This window comes from Betta splendens, chromosome 16 (genome assembly GCF_900634795.4).
Source record: "Betta splendens chromosome 16, fBetSpl5.4, whole genome shotgun sequence".
Taxonomy (NCBI): domain Eukaryota; kingdom Metazoa; phylum Chordata; class Actinopteri; order Anabantiformes; family Osphronemidae; genus Betta; species Betta splendens.
Window position 1 is genome coordinate 7,890,152 of NC_040896.2, and position 22,882 is coordinate 7,913,033.

The window sequence follows — 22,882 nt, forward strand, 5'->3', positions numbered from 1 at the left end:
TCATCAGGTTCATCAGACTAGTCTCCATAAAACACACTTGCAATTACCACCGTTCATTTCGCAGATACATTAAATGCATCTGGTGCAGTTTTAGGTTAAATATAAAGTGAATCTCGAGTTTGTTTAAGGTTTATAGCAAATTCTGGATCAAATTTACATGAAGTTTATTAACAAACAAATGATAACGTCTAAAGAGGATTTGTGACTTCAGCTACAGCAGGGTCTTTGCCTCGATGCCTGAATCCGTTTGCTGCCGGTTCCCTCCCGAGGGAGGGAGAGAGAGAGAGAGAGAGAGGGAGGGAGAGCGAGAGAGAGAGAGAGAGGGAGGGAGAGAGAGAGAGAGAGAGAGAGAGAGGGAGAGCGAGGATGAGGTCGGTAGAGAGGCATTGTAGTTGCGCTATCTCTGCTTTCTCGATCGCTGCTCTTCTCCCTTCTCTCTCCTCTCACCCTCTTTTTTCTATTCTCTTTCTGCTTCTCCTCTCCCACTCCCCCTCTCTCGCTTTCATTTCTTTCTCTCTCTCCCCTCGTCCCTCTTATCGCTCCTCTCTCCTTTTTCGCTCTCGCTCTTCTCTCTCTCTCTCCTCTCTCTCTTTCTCTCTCTCTCTCTCTCTCTCTCTTGTCTTGCTCTCGCTCTCGTCTCTCTTCTCTCTCCTCTCTCTTTCTCTTCGAGGATTGCTTTTCTCCCCCCCCGCGTCTATCATGCTCTGAATGCTGGCCGCGAAGCGCTGCGTAGACGCTGATAGATTGGGAGAGTATAGGTTTAGCGAGGAGCCTCCCTCGTCGTTGCTGTCGGTGACGGTGGCACAGATGGGCGCGACTGCTCTCAGCTGAGCCGCCGATCCAGCTGCGCCAGCGGTCACCTCATGCCGCGTGGATCCGGACGGCCGCGGCTGGAAGCGCATCCTGCGAATGAGCCTCGGCTCTCAGTGAGTTCAACGGCAGCTTCCCTAATTTCTCTTCCTCTATTCTGCTTCATGCTGTGCTTTAGTTCGTACCTTTCCAGGGCTGCGTGTCACGGCGTGACTCACGGTAGGAAGCAAATGTCACATCCGTCACCGTCCTGTGTTTTAACGGCGGCGGCACAAACTTTTAACAGCCACAGGATTAAAGCTACGGAACAGGCTCCATCCATTGGCTGCACAGAATAGGGCTTGTAGCCTAGTTACAGCTGTGTGTGTGTGTGTGTGTGTGTGTGTGTGTGTGTGTGTGTGTGTGTGTGTGTGTGTGTGTGTGTGCGTGCGTGCGTGTGTTTGTGTGCGTGCGTGCGTGCGTGCGTGCGTGTGTTTGTGTGTGTGTGTGCGTGCGTGTGTGTGCGCGTGTGTGTGTTTGCTCTGGTCAGAGGCCGTGAATAGACGCATTCAGGCCTCGGCCGTTGCTCTGGACTCACACTCTCCGGCTCACGGCTTGTTTTTGCTGCGTGCGTCCTCTGTTCCCTCAGCTTCTCTCTCCTGTAGAAAATGAAAAGAAAATGCCCACACCTGCAGCAGTCGCACATTATTATGCAAGAGTGTTGTACAGACGCTCTAGAGCTGCAGGAGTCCAATACGAGCGCACAATGGAAAGTTGGGAGTGCCGGCGCGCTGTTGTTTTTAGCTGCGGTCCTTTCTGGACTGGTTTGTTGTCGGAGACTTCGCCTCGTTGAGACGATCTGCCCTCTGACAGCCGTTCCACTCATGGTTCTGAGACCTGCTGCTCCACCTGCACCCTCCACGCTCCAACTGTGGTGTCATTATGCTGCTTCAGGGCGACACGGAGTAAAAGTATAGCTCACATTTCCATGGAGCTGGCGTTGTATCACGCGCTTCATCTCTGTCCCTCCTACACCTCTTCCTCAAACAGTGTTTACTAGATGTCTATCTTCACGGCAGTCCAAAGTACCAAAGGGAGGAAAGGGAAATGAAGGGGGGGGGGGGTGCTATGCAAATCCTCACCTGCTGTGGGCCACAATAAATGTGTTAAGCAAATCAAGTATGACCTACTTCCAAACAGACTCAATGATGTGGATGTGGCTGCAGCAGAGAGCTGAAGTCAGCTGTTCAGTGATTAGAACAGACTAATGCAGATTAACTGAGTCCTTAGAACAACAAACTTCTCTGGCTTTTTGAAAACTCCCAACGATGACAAAAACAAAACAAAACCCAGAGACGTTGTGATGCTTGACCAGAAAAGACTCATGACGTCACACACAGGGCATCAATAATCAGCTGACCGATCGAACGTTCGTCCTGTTTGTACGCGTTGGTCCAGTTGGTGTCAGAGATGAGAAATGTGTCTAGAAAAGCAACAATGAGGAAAAAGAGCCACGACAAAACAAGGCACCAGACGACACGCACACACATGACGAACGGGTTCGAGCCAATCGTAGCTTAGCGATAGCATTCAGTCCAACGTACAGTAACAGAAACACACTGGTGCCAGTGTGAATAGTCCAGAGGTTCAGAACTGCGAGTTGGAGCCGATCACAACTTGTCTGGGAGTTTGATCAGATATGTGGAGCACAGGAACTAAAAGCAGCCTCTCTGTGTTTGTTCAGTCTAAGGAATCTGAACATCCAACAGATCCGATCAATGAATGTTTTGTCCCTGAACCATTCAGTGTTTGGAGCTGGATTCTGACAGTAATGTGCTCATTGTCTCTGTGCAGGACGCGACACCATGCTCCCCCGTCACCTGCGAACAGGCGGGTCTGACCTGCCGGGGGCGGAGTCTGACCAAGTGCCTCTGATTGGCTACCGGCCCCTAACGCCGGACAACGGCGCCGCGAGCAACCAATCAGGACGGGAGAGCGGCGCCGACCCGCTGGAGACTGCACAGGTCTGTGTCGGTTCCCTTTGGCCTCCATCCGTCAGGAGCTGCATTTGTCACAGCTGTGACCTGTGAAGACGCTACGTGAGCGCTGAGCGCCTGTTTGTGTCATGGCCAAACTACAAGGAAGAGATTTTCTTGCTCTCTGCTTTTAAAGACATCTGCTGTGATTTGCTTTGAAAATGAGGCGTGCTTCATAGTCGAGTCAAAGCTCTGATGTAACCTGTTGGTTTATGACCAAATGCCGGTAGGTGACGTCGTTTGCATCGTCCTCAGCTGCAGCTTCCTGTTTTACTACCTGTTAGGAAACAGTGAACCTGGCGGCCCGGCAGTAGAACCATCAGATCTGCTGAGACTCAGACTCGCTAGAAAAAGGACTCTGCTTCCTCCCACGTGATGCTAACCTGCACCGAACGCAGCTAAAACAGGGGAGGAAGCTGCAGCTCACAGGTGGATTTCCCACAATGTGTCACCTCTGTTAATGTTTAGTGACGTGAAGGTTTGTGGATCTTATCAGGAGCTTTTCCAGGTTGAGCGTTGTTGTCAGGCTTCGCTCTGTTAGAAAAGCGTTGGAAACCAAGCATTTCCTGCTTTTGGTTGATTATGAGAGCGGCTCTCGTTGCCCCGGCGACGCGTGACCCACACGTCAGGGCTCTCCATCCTTTTTCCCAGCAGCGTGTGGAACCCCTCGGACTCTCACATGACACCGTCCATACATTATTCACAGGCATTGGCCGCTGCACCTGCTCTCCCCTCACAGCGGTGTCCTGTATCACGGCTCGTCTCCAAGGCCGGTCCGTCAGGTGGATCACACGCAGCCTCCGCTCCTGCTTTAATGAGGGAGACGCGACGCGTGAGAGGCTGCAGCGACAGCCGTGACTGGAGTTTGAGGCTTTTGAGAGAAAAAAGCATGAAGATCTTTTATTTTCTAGTTGCTTTGACAGTTTGTCTTTTGTCAAATGACACAGATTGTTGTTTGTGATGTCTGTGTGTAGGTAGAATGAATTGCAGCCGTTTTCTGTATTTCTTCGGATGTTCGACAGTAGACTGTAGTGAAGGTAGAGAGACCAGACTAATGGCTAATTAATGCCCGGCTCACAGGTCACATGTATTACTTAAAAAGGCCTGATTGGACAAACTCTGAGAGGTATTTAAGTTGTTTCAGCCAATTTAAAAAAGTCACAACTTTCTTCAGTTTAAAATTATTATATACTAATAATCAAATAGTTAATGTGGTCTTGACTTCTCATAAAAACAACATAACTTTTATTTAAGTCAGCAACAACAATCTCAAAAGCTAAAACACTAGACTAGATGAGAGAGAACGCACTCTTTGCACAAGAGGCGAAGACAAACTTGACCTCAGTTGCCTCCAACACAACACAACACAACACAACAGGCTGGTTGGTAGCTGCTGTGTGTACACGACAAATCCTTAAAGCCGCATTTGACCGACAGGAAGCAGTTTGGTTTCATTGAAGTGTGTTTCCCACCAGAATGTTCAGCATTTTACCTCTGCAGGAAAAAGCTCACAGATGGAGGATTAGATCTCCCTTTAGCAGAACGTAACGTATTTGTGCTTGGAAGAGGGAAGATAACGGGCACCGAGGGAGACGGAGATGAAAGCGCGAGAAGAGGAGCACAGAGAAAGATAGGAAGGAAGGGGTTGGAGACGCGGCCTCTGCAAAAACAATGGCAGCTTTAAATAAACGAGTCTTTATGACCCTGTTTGTTGGGAAGACTGGAGCTGGGCTGTAAATGAGCCCATCAGTGTGCGTTTGTTATTGTCAGCTCTATTTTATTCTAAATGTAGCGATTCATCCATCGTGGTTGGAAATCGTTGCCTTCGGAGCGTGAGGGTGAAGGACGGAGGCTCCGCTTCCTGCTCCAGGCTTCAGCACCAGACACGCGGCCCAGAAGGAGCCGCGGACGCGGCCTCGCTCGCTCCACTGCGTCCTGCTTCCTGTGTTTGTCTCCACTTATGATGTGCTTCCTGCACGCTGATGGGGGGGGGGGGTCATGGCTGTACAAGAACATCCCATCTGCAGTGAATGGAAACCAATCCTACATGTGCCACCAACAGTCGCATGGGATCCAATAATAACAGCGTTCAGGCCTGAACTCCAAATTACACATGTTCTGAGCAAAAGAAGCAGCTTTGTGTCTGACCCAGATAAAGTTAAGTGTCAGAAAGCGAACTCCACTGATGCTCCACTTCACATACGTTTATCTGACTATCTTAATCTAGCAGCTCTAACTGGAATAACGGAACAGGCAAAAGGTCCTTCGAACAGGACGACGCTCGGAAAAGGCTGAAGGACGGAGTTGCTCTCTGAGACACACACAGTTATATGTGTGTGTATGTGCAGCTTAATGAGACATAAGCTGTCAGTGTGTGTGTGTGTGTGTGTGGGTAACATAACATGCAGTATGTTATGTTACCCAGACACACACACACACACACACACACACACACACACACACACACACACACACACACACACACACTGTGATGGCTCCAGGTTAGCGTTGCTTCACTCTGCGGTGTCGCTGGCTCCCAGAATAAACACGCTCTCTTCCTGGTTCACAGACAGTGCCGCCGCTGTGAGTCGACCACTGACTCAGACTTCAGGTCCGGAGCCGGACGCGACCTTCGCTGCCAACGGCTGCTGGTACCTGTGTAGCTTTAAACAGGATACTCAGACAAACTGGTTTATTAGAGAAAGTAGAATGGAGAGAATGAAAGAGAGGGAGCATTGTTCTGGGAATGGCTGCAGGGCTTTGTCTGCGTGTGTGTGTGTGTGTGTGTGTGTGTGTGTGTGTGTGTGTGTGTGTGTGTGTGTGTGTGTGTGTGTGTGTGTGTGTGTGTGTGTGTGTGTGTGTGTGTGTGTGTGGTCACGCATGTGTCTGCTGATCAGGGCCTTTATTCTTTATTCTGTCCAGGGCTTCAGTGTGTACGCTGCGCATAGAGGTGAATGAGTGCTGTCCTATCAACACCAGTGTGTGTGTGTGTGTGTGTGTGTGCGCGTGCATGCGTGCGTGCGTGCGTGTGTCCGTGAGTGCGTGCGTGTGTGTGTGAGTGCGTGCGTGTGTGTGTGTGGGTGTGTGTGTGTGAGGGGAGTGCCCAGGTGACGCAGCCTCAGGGGCCGGGCTTAGCTCCGGCTCAAGGTGTGTGGTGTGTGTGGGACCTGGAGCCACGAGCCGTAGGGAGAGCTGGACAAAAACACAGATCCAGGCTGGTGTATGGTGTGTGAGTGGGACGAGCAGAGACGAGGCGACGGAAGCAGCGAGGACCAACAGACGGCAGCGCAGGGAAGGAGCTAGACATGAAAACCCTATTTCTACTTGCATTGTGAGGTTTTCCAGGAAGCTGAAGGAGCGCTGCCTGTCGGGACTTGCCAAGGCGCAGGTAGCTTCAGTGACTATTTTATTCTGTTTGTGTGTGTGGAGGGGGGGGGGTGTTCAACAGAAAGAGAGAATAAGAGACAGGGTTTATGTTCAAACAGCCGAGACAGAGGCAGTGCAGGCAGCAGTAGAACAGGTTTGGTCTATTCATGTGGGATCCTCTGACCTTCGATCGGCGCGAGTCAAGGTAAACACACAGAGGCTGAGAATAATGAGCTTCCTCCTTTACTCATATACGTCTGCATGGGTCGTCACATGCTCCATAAGAAGAAGGAAAACAACAACAAGCGCTTTTAGAAATCAGCCGATGTTGCCTTTTTACAGTAACTTTGAACTTGTAGTTGGTGGCGGTCGCTCTGTTATGAAGCCGTGGGACCGACTAGATGTTGTGCTTGTTTCTGTTCGCTGCGTGTTCCCAAGGTGTTGCTCACATCCGTCTGCTGACTAAAACCTTGACTCACTGTTTGGCTGTTTCATCTGACTCAGCCATTTTCCTGCTTCGTTCTCCACCGTGGGAAAGTTTGCTGGTGACGACGGGTCTGTGCGACGCGGTGATGCTCAGCCTGTGGACGGAAACCGAAACCGGCTGGAACGAAGCGGCGGCTGCAGGATCACTGCTGTATGATTTAATGATGCTAAAGATGTTCCCAGGGGGAACTCAGAGCCTGATAGTTCCACAGCATTAATAATGTATGGCCCGCTGCTCTGCATGCGCGAACGCTAATCTGTGCAACCTCTAAGTGGGTCTTTAAAATGAGGCTTGTAACCAGCGTAACCTGCGTTGTAGCGGGTCTGAGCCGGATCACATTCATTTCTATGCTGTCGTGTGTCGTCTCCTGAGAGCGTCCACGCCTGCTTCATCTCTAATAACTGTGAGCTTCACAGATTGGGACACATAAAGTGCAGTTATGAGTCAAACCTGTTCTGTACAACCCGTGTGTTGAGTTCCATGCAGCCAAAAGCAGTTGTGCGACATCAGAAGCACAACTGTGTCTTATCTCTGCAGTTGTTTGACGGTATTAAAATGTCTCTGCTGCTGCGCCAGGCTTTATTCACTGCTTATCTCTGTGGACGTGGAATGAGTCATCTGCCGTCTGTAACGGGACGTGAGCTGTGGATGCTCCTGACCCGTATCAGTAACCACAGTCGAAAGCTGAAGGAGCGCGTTTCAGTGTAAATCATTTTGCTTCAATCCTGGATATGAACTAGTTTAAAATGGTTAAAGAAGTGAAAATCTGAAAGTGTGTGTAACCAGTTCTTAACTATCTCCTGTTCCATATGTTGCTTTACTGCTCATTGCTTGTTGGTTGAATGCAGCACACTCATGAACCGGGCCTCTCCTCCTCAGGCTGAGCCGTCTCCGATGAAGACCACCTGGTACTGCCCTCTGGATCTGGTACGGCTGTAACACTGAGGCTGAGGCTGTGACGTAACTGTCAGGGATTTTCCCTGAGTCTAACCTGGCGTCGTGTAGTAGCTCTATGGTTTCAGTCGAGTGCATTGACCACTATCTATCTCTACACATACACATACCTTAACCGTGACTCTCTGCTCTGCAGTCCACCGTGGTGGAGGAGGAGGAGGATGGAGTGATCTACACAGTGGTGGTCAAGCAGCAGCATGGAGGCCCAACCAGCCCCTTCGTAAGACGCACACTGACTGTGAGTGCTGCACACGCTGAACACACACTAAGCTCCTGTCTTCCTCCAGTCCAGCGTCTCACGCTCGCAGTGCGTCAAAGCGGGGACAGAGGAGAAGCTTGTGCTGCACCTGCTGCACTCCTTCTCTATGGGAGACTCGTCCTTCGTCACCATCTTCCTCTCCACCTATCGGTCGTTCACGTCCACGGAGAGAGTGCTGGACATCCTCACAGACAGGTAGATATCAGCTGTTTGTCTGTGTGTCTGCGTAATGCAGTCACTCAGTCAAATTCTGTTTCCTGGGAGTTTTATTACACAGTGATCCGAAGTCGATTCTGAACTTCAGACAGGCTGCATGGCTATAAATGAGCATGCTAACAACTAGCATTTGCTAATTAGCAGTAAGCACAAGGTTCAGCTCAGCTGTTCAGCCGTCTGACCATAATCCACAGGACGTCTTCCTGGTGACGAGGCCTTATCACAAGGCAAAACCATGAGCCATGCAGTGTAACGAACACCACAAACCTCAGGTGTGTGATGGCGCTAGATGATAAGAATCAGCCCTGCAGATTCTGAACCAACGCTGACATTGGTTCCACAGGAAGTGAATTCTAGTCATTTGGATTCATCCTGTGGAGCTTTTCCTATTTCTACCACATTTTGTGCTTGGGTCCAGTATTGGTGCCAATAAATAAAAGTGTCCCACTGATCTCGTGACTGATTTCTATCCAAGGTTTAGAGCATTTGTGCTGGTGTTGGTAGTTTCCAGGTATTAAACTGTAGCGATCTGCTGCAGGAACATGTGCACATCCAGAACAGCGCTCACCAGGAGACCCTTGTTATTCCATGTCAGTGTAAATATGCCTTCAGTCACATTGCTTGAATAGTAAATACCAACGGCCGCTTCAGGCTGCAAAACACGCTGGTCAACTTACTGTACAAATAGCTCGTATTTTCACAGCAGGAACGGAAGTCGACTCTTGGCTTTCGAGGTTCATTGTGAAGTTGTGTTGACTTTACAGAGACTTTCAAACTCAGCTCAAGGATCTGTGTCCCTGCCTTCTGTTAAATAGTGGAGGTGAAACTGAAAGGAGAGCTGAAGCTGACGTGTTGCGACCTGAGCCAGCGTCAGGACGCAGCTCCGCTCGGACGCACGTAACTGCAGGCGACGGACGCTTTCAAACCTTTTGTTTGTGGTTGCCAGGTTGGAGAACCCACCGGGCGAGAGCGAGAAGAGTCAGACCAGACAATCCTTCAACAAGTGAGTATCTGAGACGTCCAGGGCTTTGTGGCTTCTTCATTGTGTGTGAGCTCTCCTTCATCCTCAGACATGTGAGGAGGCAACAAAACAAAGCCTTATGACTGTGGCCCATGAATCTCCCCTCAAGGCCCCAGCGCTGACGTCCTCCTCCCTGTCTGTCTCCTCAGAGCCGTGTGCACCGTGTTCAGGACGTGGCTGATGGAATACCCGGAGGATTTCAGGACTCTGAGGGAGCCGTCCCGTCTCCTGCGCCTGGCGCCCCTTCTGCCCCAGGACTCCTCCTCTGCAGCCGACCTCCGCTCGAAGGTGCTGGCGATAGCGGAGGAGCTGAGTGAGAGAGCGCTGCTCCCCGACGCCCACAAAGGTGCGTGTTATATATTAACACACTGTCTGATCAGACCGCAACCAGAAGCTGATTCCTGTTAAGCACGGAGATTTCAGGGCCTGCAACAGTAGTTCATATCTGAACAGGTGCGTCTCTTTCAGACGAAGGCTTCTCCAGCCCTCCACCCGACGCCTCCAAGTTCGAAGCCGCCACCATCCTGGGATTTCCTGCAGCGCTGATCGCTGAGCAGCTCACGAAGATCGAGATGGTGAGTTGACTTAAACGCGTGTCGCTGGTGATGCTGACGGACCAGCGGCTGCGTCTACATCCACCCTCTACCCCCCTCACAGGAGCTATTTGTCCGCCTGGTCCCCTACCACTGCCTCGGCTCGCTGTGGTCTCAGAGGGACAAGAAAGGCAGAGAGGGCGTCTGCTGGTCCGTCCGGGCCACGGTCCGTCAGTTCAACAAGCTGGCCAACGCCGTCATGGCGTCCTGCCTGTGGAACAGAGCGCTGCGAAGCCAGCAGAGGGCGCGGCTGCTGGAGAAGTGGATCAGCGTGGCCGAGGTCAGACCCAAAGATACACAGGCTTGAATCAGAACCGCATTCAGCCGAGGGTTCACGTCCTTCAACAGGCAGCGCGCTCTGCGTTTTCCTACAATGAACCCGCTGTGATCCCTAAACCGTAATCCTACTCTCAGCTTTTCTGTATTCAGTCAAGATGGAGCAATGCACATAGTTGCAGCATACCTTTTAGAAATGAAAGGGGAAATGAACTTTGCATAAGCAGCATCGGTGTGAGTACAGGATACGTGACCCCAAGTAAAACTGCAAAGTATTAAATCTGCTTCAAATTCTCTATTATACAAGTGAGAAATATGGATTAGCTGACTTCTGTAAACCGAAGCAAACATTGTGCCTTTCATGGGCACACGAGCAGCTGCATTTTCCGAAATAATTTAAAGCTTGAAACTACATTTGTAAAGTTCCTTGGCATCACTGGTTTGCAGCCAAAGCGCCGTCCCAGTCCCAGCACTGGTGTCTGCTGGGACCCATGCATTATTCAGCCTCCGTGACTGGAACCTGCCGGCGTTCTCCATCACAGCGCGGCCGTGAGCGAGCATAAGCGGCCGCGCGTTCGCATGCTAATGTGTGTGTTTGTGTGTGTGTGCACCTCACCAGGAGTGCAGAGCGAGGAAGAACTTCTCCTCGCTGTTCGCCATCGTGTCGGCGCTGCAGAGCAACCCCATCCACCGGCTGAGGAGGACGTGGCAGGACACCGACAGGTCGGTGGCCGAGCGGCGCTCAGCTCCCACTCACAGGAGGCTCTGAGCAGCTCTGGCTGCTTGTTTTACAGCAGCCACAAAACCAGTTAGTGGGGAGAGAAGTCATAAGAGCACAAAGATCACATATATTTGTTTTCTCACACATGATCTCGGACCTGTTGTGTCAAAGGGAGGCGATGAGGAGGTACGAAGAGCTGTCCCAGATCTTCTCAGAGAAGGACAACTACTTCCAGAGCAGGGAGCTGCTGAAGGAGGTGAGTGACTGACAGATAACAACTCATGTTTGTAAAATCAAAGCGTCTGCGTGCGATGGCGTCTGCGACCACTTGTCTGTGGGTTCAGGCGCCCGGTGGCCTGCAGGCTGCAGCAGCAGCTGCTCTGAGCTCAGATTCAGCATCTGTTTCCCTGCGTTTGATTTGCTTCTTGCTTTATTTTTACTCACTGACTGATGTTTGTTGCTCCTGCAGCGCAGTCCTGCTAAAAACAGCCTCCACAGCATCTTTTGCAGCTTCCTCCCCAGCGCTGCAGACGCTTTGTCGAGTGCCAGTGGGTGAGCATTAGGAGCGATGCTTTACCGCTGGGCTCAGGCCGACGAACGACGAACCCCTGTTTACTGTACGCAAACGCTCCTCATTAACAACGCCTCCGTTTGTAAATTACTGTTTAATGTGTGAGATAATCCATGAGAAAAACTCCCAGACTGTAAAACCATCAGTCGCCCCAACATCATGATCCCTGAGCTGGATGCTGCCAAACTATATTAATTACAGCTGCAGTGACTCTGAGGTTGATCTGATGTTTACCAGGAGAAGCTTCTTGGATGCAGTCAGTAAAAGTAAAAACAAGCATTATGAGCATTTGCACCTGATAATAGAAGGTAAAATGAATTATCACTACTATGTTAGACTGAATTAGTACAGGTACATAATGTAGTGGATGTTTGACATGATGATAGTATGAGTTTTTTTCCATAGTCATTAAATATGAAGGACTTGATTGATGGAAATAAATGTCCATCCAATTATTGTTGTCAACTGTCAACAACAGCAAACTACTTGAATGAACTGCAGGTAAAGGGTTCCACATTGACCCATGCAGTGACCTTTGGACTGGACCAAGCCACAGTTAGAACCCACTGCAGGAATATCCATCAGCCTTCAAGAGAAGCTGTGGGAAACCACGTGACTCCACCCTCTTAAACTGATCTCAGACCAGCATCTGAGCCTTTGAGCTGCAGACTTTTATTAATGTGCCTGTCGAGCACCGCCGCTGAGCCACATTTGTTAAAGTCCCGTCTCTGCGAGCGGAAAACATTCACTGCTGGAAATTTAGCGTGGCTTTAAGGACCCCAAAGCCGCCTAATCGGCGGTTTGGGAGCTGGTTGGGAGCGCCCTTATTCTGTCAGCACGTTCAGTTAAGTGTGAGGGCGTCTGATGATGTGCATTATATTTGCTTTGCGAGTCTGGGAATTGTCAGGACCGGTCTGTTTGGACGCAGCACCGGCATCGGTTCCTGTGCATTTTACCCCCCAGGGAATTGATCCACACAGTCGGCGCTTTGAAAACACCATCATCATGCGTTGCCCTTTGATATCATCAGCGCAGTTTGGTGCTCGCCTTCATATCAGCGAGTCAGAGAGGCTGCGAGACGACGGCGTGTGTCTGTGGAAGAGACTGATTATTCACGACCCTGTCGGCGCAGTGTTTGACAGCTCTCCATCAAAGCGCCTCCATGTGCGCGTCGTCCTGGTTGTTGGAAGCGTGAGGCACTGCAGATTCAGATCACTGCACGCGTGTCGCGTTGTCAGCTTGTTTCTGCTGCCTCCAAGTGTCCAAACAAATAGAGAAACTGCAGGCTTGAAGCTGATGTGAAGTGATGAGGCTGTGGGGTTTTTCCTACACAATAAGAGTCTGACTTTACAGTTCGAATTTCAGCAGCAGCTGTGGTGGTTTCCATCATAATGCACATTATCCATCCCCAGACTATTTGCTCAGTTGTGATAAAATGCTTGTTTTTTAATTATGACTCTATCGAGGTTTTGTCCTAAAGGCAGAGTTCCAAATCTGAAACTAAAATATCAGACTTTCTCTGTCCGTGTTTTGCAGGAGGGCACGTCAAAATTTGCCAACATTGACAACAAGCTCAACAACAAACATGTTAATAAGGTAAGAAAGGTTTAAATCAATCCAAACACTACTGATGCATAAATGAATGCATGTCTCTGAAACCACTCAGATTTCACATCTATAAATGCTTTTTTGTGGTTACATCACCACAACATTTTAAACATTGCCCCAGAGGATAAACTTTAAGCGACCTCAGCATCAGACTGGATCTTTAACCGTTTAAAAAGAACATTTTCACTCACTTTCCAGCCCACGTCCAGTGTGAGCACCACAAATTTTAGCCTGAAGCGTCGTACGCCCTCACAGGCCTTTACTGGAGACCTTGGAACATCACGAATGATGTAAGACCTCGTAAAAAGCGAGGGCACAGATATAAAATAGCGTTTAAGAAATGCCCCTGCATTCAAGACTATTTGTAAGTCTTGAATGCTAAATACACAGTGCAGCAGGTTTCTTCTGCCACAAACACCTGACTGGACATGAAGCTGGAATTAAAAGCGCTCAGCTGTAATCAATACCGAGCTGAAAGCGAATTAATGGATCACATTCTAAAAGAGCGTGATGGTGTTTTCTGACCTGCAAACGTCGATACTGATGTCACAACTGGGGCTGTAGCCGGGGTTTGATGGGGGGCTGGGGGGGCGGGGGGGGGGGGGGGGGGGGATGGGTCATCAGTGCGTGGAATCAAACACGCTCCCTCCTTCTCTGTTCAAACGCAGTCCAACGCCCAGGGCACGGTGCCGTACCTGGGGATCTTCCTCAAAGACCTCACCATGCTGGACACAGCGGTCAAAGACCGGCTGGATGTAAGTGGAAGCAGCTCGCAGCCTGGATGCTGATGCTCCGTGATGCTGATGCTCAGCTCTGTGATTAACGCTGGCATCCTGTCGCTCTCTTTGCAGAATGGCTACATCAACTTTGACAAGAGGAGAAGGGTGAGTGGAGATCAGCAGCAAAGTGCGTCGTCCTCTGAAGGAGGAGGCCTTAAACTGAGCTGATGCTCTCGTGAAGCGTCATTTGATAAGTTTAGCACAGGAATGAAACTCACTTTGTGCAGCGCTAACAAGCTGCAGGCGGCGGGTGCGATCGTGACAAAGGAGCCAGTGAGTCTCAGCAGGAAGAGCGATAAGGCGGTGGGTTTAGATAAGAGCAGGAGGGACGATGCACCTGAGGGAGCAAGCGATTACGGCGCCGCGAGCCGACGGGACGCGTTCCACCTATTATCACCCAGCTCCGAGCTGATTCCAGCCTTTGTCAACAGGAATTTGAGGTCTTGGCTCAAATCCGTCTGCTGCAGTCGTCCTGCAAGAACTGTGTGTTCAGCAGCGACGAGGCCTTCAGGCAGTGGTACCACAGCGTGCCCACGCTGAGGGAGGAGGAGAGGTAGGGCCTCAATGAAAAGCTGGAGCGGGACGTGGCCGCCAGCTGAGTCTGATCATCTGTCTCACAGTTACAGGCTGTCCAGTGACATCGAGGCTCCCAGCGAGCCGAGCCCCCGCTCCAACCCCCCCACCGTCATCATCACGCAGTGCCCGAGGTGAGTGACACACACACGGGCCAGCGCCCGCTCGCACGGCAAACGGCCCAGTGATTCATTACGTGAAGCCGGTCGTCGGTCACAGGCCTCAGCTGTGTGTTCGTGTGCTCACAGTCTGAGCTCCTCCCGGATCAGCCTGGCCGGCGACGCCGACAGCCACGCCGACGTGCACTCTCCCGTCAATAACCTGCTCTCCAAGCTCACCAAGGTAAAGAGGTCAGAGGTCAGTGAGCGGCTCTGCCTGGTCCCACCCACACGCTGACGCTCCCCTCTCTCCTGCTGCAGCACATGAGGTCTCCGTCTGTGTCCTGCCTGGATGTGGACACGTCTCCTCCTCCCGCCGACTCCACACCCGCCGTTTTGACTCCATCCACTCCCACAAAGTCCCACCGGCGGTCGGCCTCCTGCGGCAACAACCCCCTCAACAATAACGTCCAGGGCTCCACAGCTGACATGCGGATCATCAGGATCCGGATGGACCTGCACGACGGCAACCTGTACCGGAGCATCCTGGTACAGTCCAGCTGTTTGAGTCCAGCCACAGCTGCAGCGCGGCTGTAGCACATGCTTTGTTTTAACTATGGGCGACACGCTGCACTTAGAGCTTTTCCTCCATAATGATAGTCATCAGTAGCAGATCTGTGGTTCACAGACACAGGACATCATTAGTGCACATCAAGCCGCCCCGGTGTCACCGTTATTCTCGTCTCTGCCCTCAGGTTACGAGCAACGACAAGACCCCCACTGTGATCAGCTCCGCCTTAGAAAAGCACAGTCAGGACCCCAAGCAGGCGTCCAGATATGAGCTGATCCAGCTTCTGCCAGAAGGAAAAGGTAAAACCAAGCGGTTCTGAAGCTCAGTTCAAATGCCTGTTGGAAACCAGGCCTGTATTGGAGGATGTGTTTCATCCTCTGGTGGTGATTTAATCTCACCCAGACGTAGACAAAGCGACGTGAGACTGTCTGAAGAATGTGATCTCCAGCTGCGGCTCCCACTCGGGTGCAGCAGAGGCCTTTCCTTTAACTAGAAACAAATCAATATGTGTATTTTTAGGTGTGAGTCCAACATTTTTCCACTCCAGACACGTCTCCAGCCTCTCGGCCTCTTTGTCTTTCAGAGCTGGTCATCCCCGCGACGGGAAACGTCTTCTACGCCATGACGTCGTCGAGCGTGGACTTCCTGGTGAAGAAGAAGGGAGGAGGCGCTGCTCTCGGCCTTCACGCCGTCAGCACGGAGACCAGCGCCACGTTCCCCAGAGTCAAGGCCAAGCCCAAGAGGCTGGTCAGGGCCTTATTTTGACACGGGCTTCTTCTTCGTGTGAATCACAAACTCTCAAAACAAGAACTGCCTTCATTCCAGTCTGCTAAAACCTCCGTTTGACCAAAACGCCGAGACCAAGTTTGTGGGACATTCCGCTGTCACTGCTGCTGAAGAACAGAGTCCCGCGTCCTCTTCTTCCAAACGTATGCACTCGATTCTCGCCCAGAGGAACCTGGGACCCTCTTTGGTGCTGGCTGTCGAGTCCTCGCCACTTTCGGCCTGTTGCTGTTGTCGTTGTGTGCCTCAGTCTTGAGTGATCCTTGACTCAACCTGCTTCTGTGATCGCCCACAATGCCATAAAAGAATTTACGACTGTTTGGCACGAAGCATGAAAGAACTCCAAATGCCTGCTTCCATTAGTTAGACGCTTTAAAGGTCGTACAGCATTGTAGCAAAACACTGGAGCTTCTCAACATATAGATGTTTGTATATAATAATATATTTTGTAAGCAAGTATGTGTTTACACTGGGGAGGAGCTTGACATCCATGTGTCCAAACCGTCATGTTCATGACTCATGTTTATTTAATGAGCTTATGGCTGCATTAACCTTTTTAATATTATTATTATTTGTATTGTGGCCATCAGCTCTGAGTCTGTGTTGATGGATTGGTTTTGGTTCTACAGCTGGGGCATGTGGCCTTACAGCTGTTCAGCAAAAGCAGATGTTCCGCTCCAGGAAAAGCAGACTTAAACCTAAAGGAGCGAGCTTTCAATCTATTGAATTCAGCATGCAAACTTCTAACTACAGATGATTGATTCTCCTTCAGCAGCTGTGAACCAAATCTATTTCTGAGGCAATTCCCTGTTACACAGCTGGTTTCGATGTATTTATTTTCCCTGGTGACTAAAAACGATTATGTGGCTTTAAAACCACCAACTGCTGTTTCATTCCAGTTCATCACACTAGAACCAATGCAGTAAACAAGAAGAATCACGGAAACATGCCACGAGCTCACAGATCTGAACTTTTAACCCGAGCGTAAGCGGCTGAGCCTCGCCGCTGTTGATGATGTCTCCGCTCTGAATCCTTCACACAATCACTTCAGTGTGAATATGAAACGTCCAACCTCAACGTTGACCCAAGTCCTATGACCTCTGATTGACCTCTGAATGACCTGCTCGGCGCTGGTGAGGCCTCTTTACTGGCCGAGGCCTGAGCGCGGTCGAAGCGCTTCGAACCGGGGGGAGGATTGTGGGTAATAACAGATGACGCGAGCTAGCTTCATGCTAAGCTCCGGATTGTTTTAGTGCCTTTCTCTGCAGGGTGCTCACCTCTTCCCATGTTTGCATTAGAATGTATTGAGTGAACATAGAGGACATGCAGTCACCAACAGTGCTGCGTAGCCTCACATCAAAGCTATTTATGCACTACATACAGGATGTCCTATTTTTGTGGTAATAAATTGACTTTTATATGAATTGTATTGCTTTTGACTGACATGCTGTAACATAGTCCAAGTTCAATACAAGCATATTTTCAGTGCAAGGGAGCATTTCATACAAATAATCAGAGACATTTCTAGTTTTTACTCAAAGTAAAGACAGCCAGCATCTCCAAGAAAAGCAAAGTCAGCATTAACATGTGTGATCATGTGGCTATAAAGCTCTAAAAACTGAGGAAATGGTTTCAGCATTTGTCAGAAAAGCAAATGTGAAATGCACTAAACGCAGAGAAGCTTGAAGCACAAAGTATTAAAGCTTTCCTCAGCCCCACGGTGTCAGCGTCTGATTAATACAGGCAGCCAACGCGTCCATGTGGCCAAAGTTCCAGTGCAACGCTCAAGTGCAATCAACCCGACATTCTTAATACGTTAAAACATGCTCTTAGGAAAATAATTAGTATGGTGATTAAAACACTGAAGCAGCACTTTTCTCTGGCTCCTGGTCGCCAGCGGCTGTGAGGACACTTCACACCACGCTTTTATTTAAGGAGGAACTTTGACGTTCTTTTAATGAGCATCATGTTCACCACAAGCCTCTCAACCTCCTGCCAGGTTCCACTACTTGTCCTCCTCCAGCATTAAAATGAGTGTAAGAAACCACTATTCTGATTTCACTAGGTTTAATAGTTAATATAATTAAAGGGTTAAAGTTCAAAATGTTGGTCTCCTCAACATGTCCTCTTTCGCACTCTTACATCCTTTTTCTCTTTTGTCTCACTGTCCGTGCTCGTCTCGCTTGTCCTCTCCCCTTCACTCTCTCACTTTCTATTTCTCCCCATTCACCATTCTTCCTCCTGTCCACTCTTTGACAACATCCTGCTTGAAAGAGCTGAAAATATTCTACACACAAATATCCACTTATTAAAGAATGGTTTGCGGTTCAGATGAGTCCATCTACGCTCCCCTACAGTGATCAGGATATAAAAGTAATCAAACAAAGATATATGTGGCGCCAGATTCTCCTGCAGAATGTCAACACTGAGTGGTTTCTCCGTCACAGCCCTCACACTCCTGAGCCGCAGTCCGGTAGGCCTTCCACACTGTGGGGTCCTGCAGACACACCGTGCCCCCTCCTCGCTTCTCCTCCGCCTCGTTCCGGTTTATATCTCCCACACACACCCAGCCTCCTCCGGCCCCCTGCGCGGCAGGACTCACTGCCCACTTGGAGTGGTCCTGGCTGGCCTTGAAGGTTATGGTCTGCCCCAGGCTGATCACCCTGATGTCCAGGACCTTCCAGCCCAGTGAGCAGTCGGAGGGGAGGATGCCGGTGGAGCGAATCCAGAACTGGACCAGGAGGTCTGACTGGAGGGTGGGAGCCACCCAGGAGTGGTACAGATCTGACAGCGAGGATGGAAAACACATAAGAAGGTGTTTAGATTATTTTGTCCCTTTAAACTTTATGTCCATCTCTGATATTAGGAAACACTTTAAATAGACAAATTAAGCCTAGTCATGCTCCCATGGGGAATTTAGACCAGTAACGATGCTGTAACTGAGGCGAAAACTAGCGTTGCCAGCCAGCTACTGCAATTCATCCAACTGTACCATTATCAAAAGCAGCTCCTTTGGCAAAGCTGATGAAGTCCGTGCCGTCCTTGGAGGTCAGAGTCACACTGCGATTGGCCACAGCTTTGACGTGTGGGCCGTGCAGATGTTTCTTCTCACACACTTCAGCCAGAGCCGGCACCACGGAGGCCAAGGACTCTGGGACATCGCAGTCGTACACATAAGGCTGATTGATCTGCAGCTGCTCTCCTGCGGCATGAAACAAATTAAAATGAAAGAAAAAGGGCCAACGGTGCTGCAGAGACAAAATCACTTTATCTGTTAAGTGCAGGAAATGAGTCAAATCAATTCTGCGGTTATTTTCCTTCCTTTCAACCCACACAGCGCATATTTAAGGTCTTAATTGTATATTTCTCAGCAATCTCTCCAGTTGAGTGTATGTTAGAGGAAAATAACCTGCCTGCTCTGCTCCATTATTACAGTGTGTTCTGCTGCAACCAGTCACCTTCCTACATTTGTAGCAAACGATGACATCAGCGAGTCCTTTCCATCGGACACAGCCTGTTCAGCCGTTCCCTGATTTGACCTTTTCCATCCGTTATGGTGATGAGTGAAATGTCGCTCATTATTATTTGGGCTGAGACTGATGGCTTTTCATTTTCACTGACAAACGACTTTAAACGCAGGCATGCAAGCAAACCATGCACAAGCAGCTTTTATCAACTTGACAACACATTCAGCATAGAAGAAAACAAGCTGCAGTATAAAAATGACTGATTGAGTTCTTTTCCTAATTTTCTATTGTTTCAATGTGTATTTGTAAATTACTTTCAGGGCTCCAATGTTTATCAGCTTCTTGTTTCAGTAGTAAATGCATTAAACATAAGTAGTTATGTTAAACAAATATTGATTGTAATCATGGCTGATTGCTGTAAAGTGCTCGGGAATGAAATGCAGAGTACTTTCTGTTGTTGTGGTGAAATCATTTATATTCTGCGTAACTCAACCCGGACAATGTCACGTTCTCAACGTCCCAGATGGATAAGTGAGAATCTGATGGAGCAAATGTCTGCCACAGTGCGAGGCCAGATATCTCTATGGTTACACACCTCAGTCTAATCACATTACCCCAGGCTCTGCCATAGCAACTGTGACCAGTGCCAGGGAACAGTGAGGCAGTGCGTGACATGGTGATGACACCTGTTTGTGCTGATTATGTTGGATTGGGATTCTTGTTGTGTCAATACCTGTCTTGATTATTAAGTACTCAGCAATGGCAACAAGTCTGTGTCAGGGTGATACAGGGATTTCCAGTAAGAAATGATTGAATGTCTACAGCAGAAGGCGTCACACAGATATCGGCTGTAGTTATAAACGCTGCTGCTGAACAAAATTCCAGACGTGTTGAATTTCCTGACAAGCAAAGACAAATATTTAGGGTCATCATAATCTTGCTAAGCTTTGAAAACAGAACCTAAACCTCCTGGGAAAGGAGGTAAAAGCCACACACTGTTCCCTCAAGGAACGTCATTATTCCAGCAGAAATATCCTGATCACCCGATATAATGGATGATATAAACCTTATATAGTTTGCCATATAAAACTTTACTATATGAACAAGCCAGTGCACCAGAGTGTTCCTAATTAGACAGGTGGCACAAGCTGATACTTGAGACAGGATGAACAATTCATTTCCATTCTAACTTACAGCCTATTTAGTTGCTTTAGCGATATTTAGCCCAGTTAGTTAGGAAGTTTTAGTTAAGATAGAGCATAATGATGTAACAAATGAAAGTGAAATGGTGCAATGTTATGAGCTGAAGGGTGTAAGCAGCCCCTCACCGATGGTCTGGAAGCGGTCCAGTGGGTAGGTCACGCAGATGAAGTTTTGTCCATTGGTCACTCCGCTGCTGGGGTAGTAATATTCCCCTTCCTGGCGCTCAGGAGGGAAATGAGGAGTGCTGTGGACTAACCAAAAGCCCTGGTTTTGATCCAGCAACACAACACCTGAGGGACAAACAAAGTTAGTTTAGTTTGCTATTCACTTTCTGATAAACACAGACACAGACTACACATCCAAGGAGTATTAAACTCTTATCAACTACATTATTATTCGTTACAGGGCTGTTCTTGTTCTTTGTTTTGGCTAGGCGTCCAATAGAAAGGGCAACATGCACAATGAAGCTGAATTTAACAGGACCTTCACTGTGTAGACTTGCAGCCTGCATGGACTATAGGAGTATTAGAGGTAGAGAGGTCTAGGTTTCACCTTTTGTGTGCCCCTCTCTGCTTCTACTGTTGTCCTCCCATCTGTCACCAAAGTCTTCAGGCGGTTTCTGGTCATTGTAAAGGATGTACGCTACTTCTGTGTTCTGAGAAAAGAACAGAGATTTCTCAATGAAATTAAACTGAAGACACACGGTGGCAGGCTGTTTATGGTTTTATGGCTCCTTTTAAAGGCTATAAATGCTGTGGTACAGACAATAAATAAATAGGTAATAGTAGAGTATAAATTATAATAAATGTTGTTGTATTGTTTAGGATGCAGATGGACAAACTAACTGCATATTAATTTCCAAGTCGGTTTTCACTTCTCATTCTCAGTTTCTTCAGCTGACCCTGTGATGACGACAAACCTTTTTAACAAAAGTCAGTGAAAATAAGAAGTCTCATGACTCTAACAAGAAGAAGCGAAAAGAGTGAGTGAGTGTGTATAAAGTTCAACAGACCCTGTGAAAGACGTTTAGTTACATATTCTATTTGTAATTTCCTTTTACTCAGTAGGGCGGCTGTTGTCTCTATTATGGCTTAGTCTCAGCTCACACTTTTATTCATCTTTCACTCTCTTGTATAATAGAAAGGGTCCATTTAAGTGCATTTATATCTCACACATCTCTTATCCTACATTTTCTGTTCTCTTTCAAGCATCTCTGACACAGGTTTAAAGTTTTAGTGAAGTTAAATTATGTTTTTTATCAATCACTAAAGGTTCATAATTTCACCAAGAGGATCAAACAGTATGTGTAATTGAAGCAGACCTTTCCTTGTGAGTACAGTTGTCCAACAGTCCTTCCCAGTGCTCCTGTGGTGTCGTTCACAGTCACTTTCCCATCCGTCCACCCTTCGCTCCCTTTCTCCAACAGTAAATACATCTTGCCTTCCTCTTCAGGATGCTTTCTGCCGTGTTCTTTAGGCAGCTTGTACAAATAGAACCTAATCCAGAGAAAAAAACACAGGAAGATAAAGACATGATTGACGTGCTCACGGTGCAATACTGGAATACTGGAACACTACATCAGTGTTCAAATTGCTGATGTTGATGATTTCTGAGTGGTAATCAGAACGCTTGCTTTCTCCAAAATAATCTTCAGGGTTTTACCAATCAACAGCTTCTCCCTGGTCATTGTAGCAGGTGATTGGTGATGTGTCGCCCCCCAGTGGCAGAAATAAGATCACCAGGAAAAAGAACCGAAACATCTTAGAACAAGAAAACATTATATTAGTCTTTATAAAAGACAAGTATTCAAAAAATTCTGAAACGAAAAAGTAAGAACATTGGATTTAAAAACATTTCACCTGGTTTTAAAAAACAAGAAGAACTGGTTTATTTCACTAAGGGTAGAGCTATAGTATGTTTTGTTTCACGATTTGTGATTATACCTGCAATTATAGTAATTGCCTAATAAACAGTCAATTAACTGAATATAATGTAAAATGTTTTTTAAGTGTGATTATAGGGGTTTAGTAACCTACCCACCTAACTTACCTAACTTACTACAGTTAACGCAGAGACGCTCATACAACAGTGGAGTTCAGCTTGCTAATGCTAAACGCTAAAAAGCGACAGGAAAATAAAATTAAGCTAAGTTTCATTTAGCCAGGATACACACCTCTGCCAGATCGTGTTGTCTCTGTAGAGTCTTGTTCTAACATGAATAGGGGACAACCGGCACAGCGCGAGTTTCCCTTCTGCTAACTACATGCTTGTTTTGGTCTGGGTCTACTGCACAGGGATAGGACGATGGCGTCACGTGACCGGAAAACGCTAGCCATCAACGGAGGCTATGCTGCAAAAGAAAATGACAACAACAAAAACATACAACAAATCCAAGCCAACGCGTTTAAAATATAATGTCTACGATGTACTGAGCAGAAACTGACAAAATATATGCGTAAACCCAGTTTTAAAGGCGGCGTAGCGTGCCCGCTCTTGTCCTGTCCTTCTATA

At 48.4% G+C, this 22,882-nt stretch overlaps 2 protein-coding genes across 5 annotated transcripts; one reads left to right on the plus strand and one right to left on the minus strand.

The window, feature by feature from the left end:
* Positions 1–773: 773 nt before the first annotated feature.
* rgl2 (ral guanine nucleotide dissociation stimulator-like 2) lies at positions 774–17,125 on the plus strand. Of its 4 annotated transcripts, none has more exons than XM_029128262.3 (20): positions 774–926; positions 2,644–2,813; positions 7,558–7,605; positions 7,769–7,852; positions 7,920–8,086; positions 9,054–9,110; positions 9,278–9,474; positions 9,582–9,703; positions 9,786–10,001; positions 10,617–10,720; positions 10,890–10,974; positions 12,826–12,885; positions 13,566–13,652; positions 13,749–13,781; positions 14,108–14,229; positions 14,297–14,383; positions 14,498–14,591; positions 14,669–14,896; positions 15,103–15,217; positions 15,502–17,125. In XM_029128262.3, exons 2-20 carry the CDS (start codon positions 2,655–2,657, stop codon positions 15,681–15,683), a joined length of 2,247 nt encoding a protein of 748 aa, XP_028984095.1. In that variant the 5' UTR covers positions 774–926; positions 2,644–2,654; the 3' UTR covers positions 15,684–17,125. The 4 variants fall into 4 exon arrangements, with proteins under 4 accessions (XP_028984095.1, XP_028984097.1, XP_028984098.1 ...); XM_029128264.3 differs by having other exon boundaries at positions 9,597–9,703; XM_029128265.3 differs by lacking the exon at positions 7,558–7,605.
* Positions 17,126–17,213: 88 nt separating this feature from the next.
* On the minus strand, positions 17,214–22,857 carry dnase2 (deoxyribonuclease II, lysosomal). Its single transcript, XM_029128268.3, has 7 exons — positions 22,545–22,857; positions 22,034–22,131; positions 21,693–21,867; positions 20,924–21,026; positions 20,497–20,661; positions 18,694–18,903; positions 17,214–18,485 (listed from the first exon to the last, which is right to left on the minus strand). The coding sequence occupies exons 2-7, from the start codon at positions 22,129–22,131 to the stop codon at positions 18,121–18,123; spliced, it is 1,116 nt and encodes a 371-aa protein (XP_028984101.1). The 5' UTR covers positions 22,545–22,857; the 3' UTR covers positions 17,214–18,120.
* Positions 22,858–22,882: the final 25 nt, after the last annotated feature.

What these genes read in the sequence shown, in the direction of transcription:
- rgl2 (XM_029128262.3), top strand. Translation starts at nt 2,655, where the DNA reads ATGCTCCCCCGTCACCTGCGAACAGGCGGGTCTGACCTGCCGGGGGCG. An exon ending in CGGTCAAAGACCGGCTGGAT is followed by an intron (nt 13,653 to 13,748) that starts GTAAGTGGAAGC and finishes CTCTCTTTGCAG; the next exon opens with AATGGCTACATCAACTTTGA. An exon ending in ACCTGTACCGGAGCATCCTG is followed by an intron (nt 14,897 to 15,102) that starts GTACAGTCCAGC and finishes CTCTGCCCTCAG; the next exon opens with GTTACGAGCAACGACAAGAC.
- dnase2 (XM_029128268.3), bottom strand. Translation starts at nt 22,131, where the DNA reads ATGTTTCGGTTCTTTTTCCTGGTGATCTTATTTCTGCCACTGGGGGGC. An exon ending in CAGGGAGAAGCTGTTGATTG is followed by an intron (nt 21,868 to 22,033) that starts GTAAAACCCTGA and finishes TCTCTGGATTAG; the next exon opens with GTTCTATTTGTACAAGCTGC. An exon ending in AGGAGCTGCTTTTGATAATG is followed by an intron (nt 18,486 to 18,693) that starts GTACAGTTGGAT and finishes CCTCGCTGTCAG; the next exon opens with ATCTGTACCACTCCTGGGTG.